The sequence below is a fragment of the Halictus rubicundus genome, chromosome 5, assembly GCF_050948215.1.
Source record: "Halictus rubicundus isolate RS-2024b chromosome 5, iyHalRubi1_principal, whole genome shotgun sequence".
NCBI lineage: Eukaryota > Metazoa > Arthropoda > Insecta > Hymenoptera > Halictidae > Halictus > Halictus rubicundus.
Window position 1 is genome coordinate 9,241,865 of NC_135153.1, and position 14,349 is coordinate 9,256,213.

Consider the following 14,349-nt stretch of genomic DNA (forward strand, 5'->3'; position numbering starts at 1 on the left):
TTGAAGCACTTTTCTGGCGTCGGAATTCATAATATCGACAATACAGAGGAAAAAATGTGACAAGTTTAGTCACAGACTTAAAACACGTCGGATCAAGACCAAGACGGACCTTAAGTCAGTGGCTCAAGGCTGTCAACGGAAATTATACAGCAGTTACCGAACTGCTGACTCTGCAAAAGTCACGTGACTACCCTTGGCTCTTAAAGAGAGAACGATGGTAACGCAACATTTCTCGCATACGTTCCGTGTACCGTTGACCGACAACGCAAGCGGTACAGTTAATACAGTGTGTGATTTCTCCATATATGTCGCCAAGGCCTGGACGATAAACGTCGCGGAATTATCTCCACTACCGCGGGGTATATTCCGTGAGGGGCCGAGAAGCTCGAGAGGCCTCGGACGTCTCCTGGACGATACACGACGTTCCCAAGACCGATGGTTGTTGACATGTATCGAGAATTCACTGTATCGTGCATCGTGAAGCGTGTACACGTACAGTATGTGTACCGTACACTGCATGTACAGTGCACGCGCGACGATTAGGCGCTGGGCGTATCGTGAAGCGTTTAAATGGTTCTATCGAACCACAGAACCAGCAAACTCCCTATGTCAAATTGATCGGAAGCCCTGGAGATGATAGAAGAGAAGCCGTGTCACATACGCAAGAGAAAGGGGGCGAGCGGGCGAGGGAGAAGGTGCCCTTTAATACTTTGCGACCCCTAAACACATTTTCTTTGTTAGGAATATTCGCGTAGGATGCGTACATGTGTGCCAGCGCGATACTTATGTACGTACGTACGATGAGCGTTGACAACACCGATCACAACGTTAAATGGTTCATGTCGCTCCGTATCAATGCCTCGAATCCATTACGCGTACACACGCACGCATTCGACGTAAGCGTACGCGTCTATAACACATACATACGTATCCACAGTATGTACGCTGTACTTAAAAACAGTGTGGTGAGAATATACAGGCGTGCGCTAAATATAGGCAAAATCGTGGGTTTCTTCGTCGGAGCATTTACCCCACCTCAGTCATGGCCTCCCCTAGACCACGCTGCGCGCGTGTATCCCCATACCGTATTCGTATTCCATTGCGTTTCTCTATTTGCATTGACTTTCTTTCTTTCTCTCTTCATTTCTTCTTTTTCTCTCTCTCTCTCTCTCTCTCTCTCTCTCTCTCCCTCTCCCTTTCTTTCTTTTCCCTTTTCTCTCGCTTGACGACGGATGCTCGAAACGTTAGGGGTTCGCCCAAACTATGTTTAGAAACAGTTTTCCGTTGTCTTTCGCGCGACTTGTACGCGCTCGCCTGTTTACTCCGATATTTGTCGGTCAATGGATTCGCTCTGATTCGCGATGCAGCGAATTCGCAATCGCGAAATTTGCTTTTACTCGACGCGCTAACCAAATTCTGCTGCTCGCGAAATCGATCGAGGCGGCGCGGCGACAGCGTCCGTAAATCGTTTCCCCGCTCGTGTCGCAGATTCTATGTATACCGTTGAGGAACAATGCCGCACGCGGCTATCTCCCGACGAAGGCTTTCGTTGCTTAACAGGGTCAAAAAGTTTCTTCGAAAACTGCTGACAGTGTCCACGGATTCATCCGACGAGAAAAAAGAAACACTCGGCCTCGAACGAGGTCGACGACGAGCCGTTCTTCCAATCGGTTCTAATCGTCGGGCCGGGTCGGGTCGGGTCGGGTCGGGCCGGGCCGAGCCGTAACAGCCGTGATCGCCCTCTCGCTACGATTTCAGAAATAATTATTTCACCTTTTAAATAGTTTCACCAGTCTCCGAGCCGAATGTTCCACGAACACACCTACCGTAAACCCACGGAACGTAATTGTCATCGTAATCGTAATCGATAATCATTGCCTCAAAGAGCTATGCGCGGTCTTTGCGGAATAGCAGCTATAGAGAATCGACCTATGCTCAACCGTAGCTATTTATACGTACGTTCAAGACCAGGGCGAAGACCCGAACCAACTGGTTCGTCAAAGACACCGTTGAAACTTGAACTTTTACCCCGGACAAGTCTATGCAATTCGGGAAAACAATTTGATGCTGCGCACACGCGTACACCGATACGAATACAAATTCGTCGTCTGACAAAAAATTGCATCGGATTTGTCTATGCTCGTTGTAGTCGTCGTCGATGAAACATTTCAACTTGGATCGACTCAACCCATCATCCACCTATAATAATTATTTAAATAAAAAGAAATTTTTAATATACCGCGTTTTTAGGACGGACTGAAAAGTAAAAAATAATTCCCCTCGTATTAAACGCTGGACATAAAAACAGGGTAAACAAATTCTGTCGGCAGATCAGGGACCCTTGATTACTCTGTTTTTGTACCTGGCGTTTATAGACCCTCAGCGTCTTGCCTGCCTAGTATGATCTGGCCCCAGAGGGGAATTATTTTTTGCATTTTAGTCCGTCTTAAAACCGTGACATATTAAAAATTTCTTTTCATTTCAATCATTATTTTCTGCTCTTTAGTCCTGTGTGTGTTGTCATCCAGTTCCGAGCTTTTGTCTAAACTTTCAAGTCTCTAGCTCGTCGGGAAGTTAGTTTCAAATCAATTGTCAAATTTGAACAGACCTGGGGTAAGGAACCCAATTGCTGGGAGGGGTACCAATTACTGTATGTATATTAATTAGACTCCTTTTGAAAGCATAATCAATATTAAAAGAGATATTAAATTTTTTCATTAAAATTAGTTAATATATATATATATATATAGAAGTGTAGAAGTGTAATTAATAGACTGCGGATGTTTATGCAATTTCCAATTTTTGCAGGCAAATTTTCAGAATATTTAATAAAGTAAAATCCTATTTTTCATGGGAACAGCCTCTGTAGATCCAAGACTGATGAAAAATCATGCTGAATGCTATCGAATTTTATATTATAGCATTCTTTGAAAATTCCCATAAGCCATAAATGCATAAAGATCCGCAGTCTAGTAATTAATATAGGCACAGTAAATGGTACCCCCCACAGTAACGGGGTCCTTTACCCTACAGACAGACAAGAAATCGAGCTAATAAAAACGTGGTGAAAAGAGTGGGCCATTTCGGTCGATGGCATTTATTCCACGAGACTGTGAAAGAAGCGAGCAACCTTTTGCGAACTGTCTATAACCAAAAATATTCTGGAACAGTAGTATGCGTGGGTTAGTCTAAGGGTCAGGTTCAAGACCAAGGTAATCGTGAAACGGGTGTTTCACGACTCGAAGAGCACGATGCGCGAGAGAGCAAATCACTGGCGAATGCCGTGATAAAATTAGAAACACTATATTCAGTTGCACGTATGTACGAGGAAACTATGTATAACGGTAGCCGTGAACGTTTACCGAACATCGCATCATCGTGCCACACGACATGCAACAAATATTCAAGATCCAAATGCAACGACATTTAACGCAGAGCCACGCGCGCCGTGTCGAGCGGTGTCGCGTCGCGTCGTGTCGTGTCGTGTCGTGTCGTCCGGCAAGATATGTATGTTCTAACTGACGCGAACGCAACGGCACGCTCCATTCTTGGTGGAAAAAAATCATAGATCGTTTCATGCTTCTTCAAACCGATTGAAATTTTCTGTTAGGTCATGAAATGAGATTCAACATATGTAGAACCTTTAAAAATAATATTTATATTGAAAGATATTATATAAATTATAGAAACAAATATAAAAATAAATAAAAAATATCATATTAAATAAGTATAACAATAATATCTAAATATAACAATATAAAAATAATTTTTCGCTAACATCGCTGTCGCTATCGACTAAGTTACTTATGGGATTAGACGGAAGTTAAAAGTAGATCTAATACACCTTTCGGTTTTGCGAATGTTGTATTTTTTTGCGGTATCATCCTATAATAATTTATGATGGGATCAGAAGTAATTAACAGCATTGCTATTAAGTCGTAGTTCGTAGAAACACTCGAATTCATCCTTGTGAGGCCAATCCTAAACCTTCTTATGTCTTTGTTGCGAGCTTCTTGAGCCTCTTCAGACATCATGCCAATTGGCAATAGGCATGATTTACTTATTTCTACACTATGAAATAATAATTTGTGCACTGTAACGAGCATATGAAACCAAGGATATAAATTTCAATATAAATCTCTTGTTTCGCGAACAAATTTCTCGAAATTTAGAAAATTAATGTTGTGACCTGAAGAAAGAGCAGACAAGATATAAAAAAATCCTTCAAGAAGTTCCTTATTAATGCCTGTTATTTTCGAAGTTTTTGTAAAGTTTTTGAAGAAACGTCTAGCCGTGTTACCATCATTTGTGGAGCCACTTTCCTCCTGCTTTGTGACTGAAAATTGTGACAGGCAGGTTGGCAGATATTTGCAGCTGATTTTTGTCAGAATCCCTTCTATATAGTTTGAACTTTATGCAATAAAAATTTCAAGATGCGATCTTTTGAGACTTTCTAGTTCTGCTCTATTAAAGTCAACCAACCGGCATAGAAAACTGGTACTTAAAGAATCTCTAAAAATTTTTGTAAAGGACTTCATTAACGAACTTTGTGAACATTAATGTACATATTTACTTATGTTAATATAGAATATCGTGCGTAGAAGCTTAAAGATTCATATTTATTGCTCTGACATCATTTTCTTTAGACCAAATATAAACGTACGATTTCGCCGTATTACGGTTCGGAGTTTTCACGTATTGATTTCGATACTTATGTCGCTATTAAATGAGTTATTATGGGTATAATTAGGCTGAGTAAACATTCCGAAAGAAGAACATATGAATGTTATATCTATTTTCTGACATGACTTTTTTCCACCTAAAATGGCCATTCGCGACACTGTGCACCGTATGCAACCCAGACCTAATTCGCATACATTTTCGCGATGCAGTTTTCTCCAGAAAGTCCATTCCCCCGCGGCCAAGTTTTCGGAAACTTTCTTCTACCGAGGCGGTCATTTCGAAATTTCAAAATTCCTTGCGAGTTCGACCAACGAAATCCTAGCACGCGTGGACGCCCCCGAAGGATCCTTGACATTGCAAAGACTGAACAATCGTATGGTCCGGCTGAAGACAACGCGGTGTTACACTCGAACGCGCGTGCACTTGTACGTTCGTGCATTCATCTAGGTGTCCGTATGCGCGCGTACATGCCACATGAAGAGCCTAATCTCCAGCGGATCCCTCTATGCGAGAGGCCTTCCGGATATTACCGAGCATCGTGTAACTCCAACTTTCTCGATGCTCCCCACGTCCTCAATCATGATTCATGCGGACAAGTATGCCTTCCTATCTTGCGTATGTGTCGATATTCGTGCAATATCCGCGGGCACACGTACACGGCGCACACCGGCTCGCGCCTGTTATCATGCCAATCTTATCGCCTCGCGTTCGCTCGGGCCAAAAATATTTCTGCCATTTCGCGGAGGGTGTTCCGCGACGTCCTGCGCCACGATTCTCCCCGTTCGAATTCGAGTTTCAACAACAAGCACAAGTGCACAAGCGTAAGTCACCTTTCCCCGTGTCCATTTACGAAGGTGCAAGCATGAGTCATACTGACAAAACTCGACACGTCCCATTGTGCCCGCCGACCCCATCGCATACGAAATGACCGGCAATTCGAATACCATATAATTCATGCGCACGCGCTCGGTCGTTACAAATTTCACACACAAGTATAATATTCTTCTCGCGGTACCGCAAAATATTGCTTTCGATGGCTTGCTACTTTTATTTCGGTCACTCGTACGGTAATAATTATTTAAGTAAAAAGAAACTTTTAATGTAACACATTTGTAACCCTTTGCACTCGATTTTAACTATACGATACGAAACATTTCTTCCGTCCTAGAATATTTCCCTTCTACAGATTCTTTTTCATGTTATACGTACGAAAATGGTGCCATTTACTCGTACGATACCGAAGTGTTTAGTAATTCATTGAATACAAATAAATTTAATGATGTAAAAAATATTCTGAATAATGATACAGCAATTTTTAGTGGCGCCTTACAGTCGCCATTCGAGTGCTAAGGGTTAACACGTTGACTGCTACGTCAGTCACGTATGACTGACACTGATTTTTGACTAGGTTTAGAAATCCATTTTTATTGTGACATATACAGGTAAACCGAATTTTATTAGGATCTTTAGAATTCAGAAGGGTTAAGACAGCATCGGATTCATTAATTAAATTACACCGATTTCGTGAGAATCTCTGGGATTGATTTTTGGCACTTAACGTGTTAAAGAAGGACTCCAAAAAGTAAAAAATAATTCCCCTCTTGTGTCAGATTATACTAGGCAGGTACGTTGAGGGTCTATAAACGACGCTAGATGCAAAAACAGGGTAAACAAATTCTGCCGGCAGAACGGAGGCCTTTGATTACCCTGTTTTTGTGTCTAGCGTTTATAGACCCTCTGACCCTAGAGGAAAATTATCTTTTACTTTTTGTTTAAATTATTATTTTCTGCCTTTTAGTCTTGTGAGTGTTGTTATCCAGTTCGGAGCTATGTTTAACGCTAAACCTACCAAGCACAAAACGTATAAAAATGAAACGTCTTATAGAAGGGAAAAGATTGAATTTACTTTATACGATTTTTATTATAATATGTGCTTAAACAAAGAAGTCAATTCAGTCATTTCCTAAGAAAACATTTTCATGATTCCAAAAATTGTGAAATGAAAAACCGGTCATTTTGACCGTAGTAGGTTTAGTGTTAAAATTTAGTGTTTCTGCCTTTTAGTCTTGTGAGTGTTGTCATCCAGTTCGGAGCTATGTTTAACGCTAAACCCAGCAAGCGCAAAACGTATAAAAATGAAACGTCTCATAGAACGGAAAAGATTGAATTTACTTTGTACGATTTTTATTATAATATGTGCTTAAACAAAGAAGTCACTTCAGTAATTTCCTATGAAAACTTTTTCATGATTCCAAAAATTGTGAAATGAAAAACCGGTCATTTTGACCGTAGTAGGTTTAGTGTTAAAATTTAGTGTTTCTGCCTTTTAGTCTTGTGAGTGTTGTCATCCAGTTCGGAGCTATGTTTAACGCTAAACCCAGCAAGCGCAAAACGTATAAAAATGAAACGTCTCATAGAACGGAAAAGATTGAATTTACTTTGTACGATTTTTCTTATAATATGTGCTTAAACAAAGAAGTCACTTCAGTAATTTCCTATGAAAACTTTCATGATTCCAAAAATTGTGAAATGAAAAACCGGTCATTTTGACCGTAGTAGGTTTAGTGTTAAAATTTAGTGTTTCTGCCATTTAGTCTTGTGAGTGTTGTCATCCAGTTCGGAGCTATGTTTAACGCTAAACCCAGCAAGCGCAAAACGTATAAAAATGAAACGTCTCATAGAACGGAAAAGATTGAATTTACTTTGTACGATTTTTCTTATAATATGTGCTTAAACAAAGAAGTCACTTCAGTAATTTCCTATGAAAACATTTTTATAATTCCAAAAATTGTGAAATGAAATACCGATCATTTTCACCGTGGTAGGTTTAGTGTTAAAGTTTCGAGTCTCGTCGGAAAGTTAGTTTAATGTCAATCGCAAAATTTCAGCAGACATGCAGACAGACAAGAAAGCGAGCTAATAAAACCGTGGTGAAAAGCGGACCAACCATCGTAAATGTCGCAAGTAACCCTCCGTCGATAATTTCCGAGTATCTTCTATGTAGAGCACGGTTCTATATACTCGTTACGCTACTCAAAAACTTTCTCCTACTCCTCCTCCTGCTCCGTTTCTCCGCCCCTACCCTCCGAAATTGCATATATTCCATTTTCTTCGATTCCCTCGCACGCGTGGCTTCGGCTGCCTGCCTGCTCACGCATGTCCGTCCCTTATCCGCTTTTCGCCCTTTGCATCGAGTACACGCGTACACCAATGCAATCATTATACGCTCAACAACGAGAATGGCTGACGAAATAATGTCGTCATTTTGGCTTAGCGACAGTTTTCACTACCAACCGAGTGGATGGATTATTGATCCAAGTTCTGGGGACTGCGGGGATGACTGTATACCGGTACTAACATGCGCATGCCGCACCAACCTTTTCCTACACGCTCTTCTCAACCTCCTACAATTTCGTTTCTATTTTTCCTTCGACTGCTCTTTAATTTTCTACTGGGACAATGCGTTCGACGCATTTGCCTGCTCATTACACAAGACGAGACAATCGCGTCGTGCCGTGCTCAAATTTTAAAAGAGAGGATCAAATCTTTAAAGAGAATCTGCTAACTCCTCCTACTTGGTCGCTCTTTCTTCTTTTTTTTCTTATTAATCTCAATGTTGCGTCCGATCCGTTGTAATTGTATCCCGCTCGAGAGAACCGGCAAGTGAAAACGCCAACGTATAGCCGAACGAACGAACAATCCGACCAATTTTCTCCGTCTAGCCGACATCCGTGCTTAAACTCCGCCTAGCAACAAGGGGAGCCTAGGAAGTTGCTAGGTAAGCGCGTCCGATAAATCCGGAAGGAATACGCGTACAAAGAAGAACCGTTACCGCTCGATATCGCACGTGTGGAAGTAGGTAGCACAACGAGCCCGGGCCCGCATGCAATCGGCATATATCGAGGTGACAGTTATCGCGACTGTCGATGCCCCGGAGAATCGGAATCTCCGCGCGACTAATGAAATCGGTACTACCTACCGGGACCCGATCTATGGAAAATGGAGACAAACACTCACCTTTCGAAAGACGATTCAAGATGAGATCTTTGTGTGGCGCAGTGTGAGGTTCTGGAAGCACAACGAGGAGGTAGCAACCGCTTAAAGGCGACGGCGGCGGATGTTGTTGCTGCGAACCCGGTGGCACTACACTACCGGTCACCGGAGTTACCGGAGACATGTTCTGTTCGACATTCGACGGCGGTATCGTGGTTGTTTCATCGCCTCCTCCTCCTCCTTCTCCCCCTCCCCCTCCTCCTCCTCCTCCTTCACCGGTAGGATCCGTGGCACTCATCGCTGAGGAAAAATCAAACGTGCGGACATTAGTCGAATCGATGGTTCGAGAAAAATCGGCGTTCCCGTTTCGAGATCGTTAGACGAAAAGCAAACCGTCAACCGGAGGACCGAACAGAGTCCGATTCTTGCGTGCACGCACTTATGCGCGAACCACTGTGACACACCGGGCCCCGTCGCCGTGTCTGACGCATGACATCGTGCTTCCACTAGCAGCGTTCAAAAAAAAAAATCGTTCGATCGCCACCTACTTTTTGGTCCCTCTCGATTCTTCACGCCCATACGAATACATTGTAGATACGCATGTGTATCGCAACGATACGTAACACGTATGCTTCGCTGTTGCTACACGTTTCGTCCATCGATGCAGTGTACCGGTACCGATGATCCGTCAAGTACCGTTTACACGCGCACAATTCTTTTCTTTTTTGATGGAATTTGTCGAACGTCTTCGTGTCCCGGACCGATCGCTATCGAACAATTCTTAATCACGGTCGATTCCGAGTAGCGTCGCGACGGTTAGGTTTACGATTACGGTTACGGACGATCGTAACTCTGGTTAAACGATCGCGTCCTTCGGACAGGAACGAACGAGGAATCGAGCTTGGAGCGATGAGTATTTGGAATCTTACCGAGGCAAGAAAATTTCGAGGAAACTGTACGAGGATGTCACCGCGTTGTCCTATCGCGATTTCACGCGGACAACGTTGCCGTTTAATATTGCGCAGGATATTGCACGACCCTTTCCCTGAAAAGCGGTAGGGCTATGTCCTATCGTCCAATGCGCAGGACCCGAGACTCTCCGCACAGCCTTAGATCATTGATCCAAATTCTGGACGACTAGAAAACAGGACAGAAACATTTATTCTCATCTATCGAACTCTCGTTTCGTCGGGTCGAGTCGAATTACGGAGTTTCTTGCGGTGGAAAAAGGGGGAAAACGGATACCGCTCGTTCGGCAGTGTTCGAACTCGAAACTCGAAACCGATCAAACGCATCGAATGTCTGCCATCTCCCGTTCGCTCGCGGTCCGGGCACCGTCGTTCGAAAGGATTCGGCAACGATCGGAGGACACAGACTGCGGGTTTATCGACTCGAACGCGCAATAATGCATCCTCGGAAAGCTCGATCAAGCGTTCGAAAGTCGGGAGGAGAAAAAGTCGAGCTGCACCGAGTACCGGCATTGCAGTCCACCCCATTAGCAACAACCCCTCCCGCGAACCACCCGGTCCCCCGTCAGTCGATACGATCTATGCGTACATTTTTTCACGGCTATTCTTCCTCGAATCTGTCTCGAGAATGAACGCAACCGGCAGCAAAAGCTAACACACGGCTTACCTTTTTACGTCGTCCGGCCCGTCTGCTCTCCTTTCAACTTCCAGTCTCTCAGTATTCTATATCCGAGGAGGCTCCTTCTTCCGCAGGAAGCGTGACGCACCAGCAAGAACAAAGTGTGTCTGTAGAAGAAAGTCCAAGTTTAAATCGCGAAGACGGTTCTCGTCTACCAGCGGTCTGGTTTCTCGGCTAAGCTTGGAATCGCTCCACCCGACTCACCTTGCCCCTTTCGCGTATCGTGGCGCGTGCAGACGGAGAAAGAGATTGCGGGAGAGAGAGAGAGAGTGAGAGAAAGAAAGAGAGAGGGAGAGAGCACGCGCGCGCACGCCTTTCTATCCGTACGCGTGTAACTTTGTATTTATGCGTTTACGAAAGAAAGAATAAAAGATAGACAGGGAGAGAGTGAGAGAGAGACGCACACGCGCACACAGAGAGACGGAGAGAGAGACAGAGAGGAAAAGTAGTGGCGATGATAGAGGGTGCAGGGGTGAGGGGAGGAGAATGACAAGAGGCTGATGTTTCCCCGTGAAGGATAACGCAAAGGATCGTACACTGAACGTAGCTCGGAACGAAAAAGACTAAAGAAAATAATGTACAAGTGTAAGAATAGACGATAACAGTCCTGCTGCGACAAACTTGTACATAAGCTACGGTTCACGAATGTCTGTCTCGTCTCCCTACGTCCGGAGCGACGATAGAACGAGAAATGTACTCGGCAGCAACACTCGCGTTGCAGGCTGCCGGCTCTCTGACGAACTTGACGATATCCTGCATCGCTGGCACACAAAAGCACCCCCTTCCTTGCGATCGTTCCAGTGCCCCCACCAGCGTTGCGCCGACGCGTCGCCCAGCGTCGCGTCGCGTCGCGTCGACTCGATTACACGGCTCGCGCAGTCCAAAGACTACCTCCACCATCTACTCGGTTCACAACGGCACACCGTCGCATCATCGAAAACGTCGCAATGTGGAGATACGTTTCGGTGCGCATACAACCGATCCTGTTGTACATGCATGCGCGTGCACTCGCACAAGCAATCTATTGCCCGTATTGCACGTACGTGCATGCTCCAAAACGTACCGCTGCAGTTTGCAATTGTGCGCGTCACCCCCGGCTGTGACACCAAACCGGCAAAGCCGGCCGGCGAACGCGGCGAACATGGTGAACACGGCGAACACGGCGCGCGCGACGCGCGACGCGCGGCGCTCCGCTTTGCGCTACCATGCCACGCCGATACCGAGGCGAACCACTCGTACCGGAAACGAGGAAGAACGGAGAGAAGCTCGAGACCTCGAGGCCGCGTTCTGCGGCAGGAGAACGGTTGCTCGGGGGAAAATGTTACCAGGCGAAATAATAGCCGGTCAACGAACACGCGATGCAATAAGCCTGACGTTACGCCGGCCGGTACGCTCCACCGGGAACTTCCGAAGAAACTTCCAAACCCTGAAACATCGAATTTCGTTAGCAATCGAATTCGTGATTTTTCTATCTTTTCCAGATGATTTTCTTATTGCGGGACATTGGAAAACCCTACCTACATTTCCCATTATCGATACCCCTTCATGTCTTTCAGCGCTCCCCAAAAAACTGCGAATGTTACCTAATCTCGCTTACACGTAATCGGAAGAATCGCGCAAACGATTCACGCTGCGCCTATCGATCGCAAGGTCGATTCGTAGATTCGTTGACGTTGTGCATTGCCGCAGTACATCTCACACCCCGAACCAGCACGTTGGGGAAAAAAGAAGTTTTAAGGGGCCAAGTGTCTCCTCCGTGCAGGACAAACATAACTAGGGGATAGCTCGACATCTTGAAGCTTCTCGTCTCCCCCATGGGGATTCCCCTTCTAATAGGCTGGTCATTTTAATTTGTTCGGTGTTTCCATTCGATTGGATTCGATTCTATTCGATTCGATTCGATTCGATCGAATCCTATCGGGGCGATAGCAAGGTAGAACTTTCACGGTATGTAGTAGCCGTAGTGCGCGGCGCTGGTATTGACCGGCACCCCTTTACTAACCGTGTTAAGAACATCGGAAACCAAAATATAGAAACCTCTTATCAAGCTGAACAGATTACGAGAATCTGTCTACTCGCGACGCACCGATGCAAGCAAATGCGTAACCGCGAGACACGGCGACGTCACCCAGATCCTACAGTTTTTACAAAGGGTGCACCGAGCCTCCATTAGAAGCTCGCCGAACACTGTGCACCGAATTCTTACGAAGGAACGAACGATCTTGTACCTAAATAGCACGCCGGTTGTTTAACTATCCGTTGGTTCTAACGAATTTGCGCTGGCACAACCTTTTCCATAATGACACCACGATGGACAATGCGTGGCGAACGGTAAAAAAGCTGCTCTACTCGTTCGATGTATGTGTGTCTGCATTGCAGATATTATGTTTCGCGCATTCGATCGTAGAAAATGAGGTTCTCGCATTTTTACCTTTCAGGAGAACGATGCGCACTGACTTTTAACAACCATTAGCCGCTTACAACTCCAAAAGGACTAATCGTTTTCCGTGTATCGTACGATCTTTCGTACAATTACTAGGTTTCAATTCATCCGTGGATGTAACACGTAACGATCAATTTCCAATCGGGGGAATTTATTCGGCTGGCACGTTTGTCGCGATTAAACGCTGCTAACTCTTTCGCCTAGTCCTGACGCAACGAAAGTATTAATTAACATAAAACGCGATAGTTAATTGTTGGAAATGACTGGCCCGCTTGGAACCAGTCATGCTTATTGTTATCGCAGTAAGCGCATGAACATCTTCATCGTCGTCTCGTTATTATAATAAAGTATAATACATCGTCCGAATTACCGTCCACTTTTCATTCGCTGTCTGGTACTCTGTAGCAAGCGACGCGATTCTTTCGGAGGCTACACAGCTAGAACAATTCCCGTGTGGCCTCCTTCTCCAGATTTCAAATTCTTTCTTAGCGATAAAACACGTTTACCCGTGCCTCTCCCAATGCCTCTACAACAAACCATAAATCGATTACTACATAATCTTTGCTACATCCGATTTAAACGGTTCAGCTTAATTGTCGTTACGACGAAATAATTTGATAATATTTTCAACACGTTCGTGTACATTATTTCTTTTTTCCTTTTCCTTGCTTTCCTTTTCGTTTCGTTTTTCGTTTGCTTATCGATGTCCGCTTTCGGCTAAACAATTGTCCGCTTATAAATATATATATATATATATTCAAGACGATTTGAGCTAGATAAAAATATCTGAAACGATGATATTGAATGGACCCGGAAAACCGATTTTATCGAAAGAGGCAGAGGTTGGCAAGCTGGGCGTTCACGAGGCGCCACGACGACGGCGTCTCATCGATCTGACTAGCCGAATACCGCAGCCACTTACAATATACACCAACTGTATATCCTAGTACCATAGGATATCCACATATCCGCAGAGAGTTGCCAACCGCCGCAGAAGAGCGTGCTACCGTGCACCATGTTCGTTGCTCGTACGTCTTTGCAATATCTTTCGACGCACACTTGTTTCTGTCTCTCTACTTGCAAATCCAGTAACAAAAACGTGCGATATCGCCAATAATAGTACAGATAGTCGCACAAGCATACAGCATAGACAACATCCGAGTGCGTAGAAAATTCGCCTATACAATATATACAGTGTTTTGCTTCCTTTCTCTTTGACTACTCTATTAGCAGATGAGTACTGCGGATCGGTAACCAAAGTAAACCAAACAGAATAAAAAAGAAGCAATTAGGTAGAAAATGACATTCTATCCTGAATCCGTTAGTCGATTTACATAAGACACTTTACTTGAAGTGCTGTTACGTGATAAGCCGGGGGAGATTCGTATGACCGTAAGTCTTTTGCGAAAGTAATACTTCCGAGAACAGTACAAGTTCAACCGGAAAACTACCTAAAAGGTGAGACACATGGAACATAGTCAAATTTCTATCGGCACGATAGAACGCGCGTGTACTATTCTATGTGTATAATACATGCCGCTGCTACGAACAACAAACATACCCGTGTCACGGATTATTCGCTC

At 44.4% G+C, this 14,349-nt stretch overlaps 1 protein-coding gene across 1 annotated transcript in view; it reads right to left on the reverse strand.

Moving 5' to 3' along the window:
- The window catches only part of LOC143354275 (uncharacterized), a 38,570-nt gene extending 27,498 nt beyond the window's left edge, over positions 1–11,072 (reverse strand). Inside the window, exons 1-4 of the mRNA XM_076788236.1 lie at positions 10,528–11,072; positions 10,312–10,430; positions 9,606–9,813; positions 8,701–8,976 (exon numbers count right to left, since the gene is read on the reverse strand). Of these exons, the coding sequence (XP_076644351.1) occupies positions 8,701–8,974 (274 nt within the window). The 5' untranslated portion in view covers positions 8,975–8,976; positions 9,606–9,813; positions 10,312–10,430; positions 10,528–11,072. The remainder of the gene's footprint in view (positions 1–8,700; positions 8,977–9,605; positions 9,814–10,311; positions 10,431–10,527) is intronic.
- Between the last annotated feature and the right edge of the window lie 3,277 nt (positions 11,073–14,349).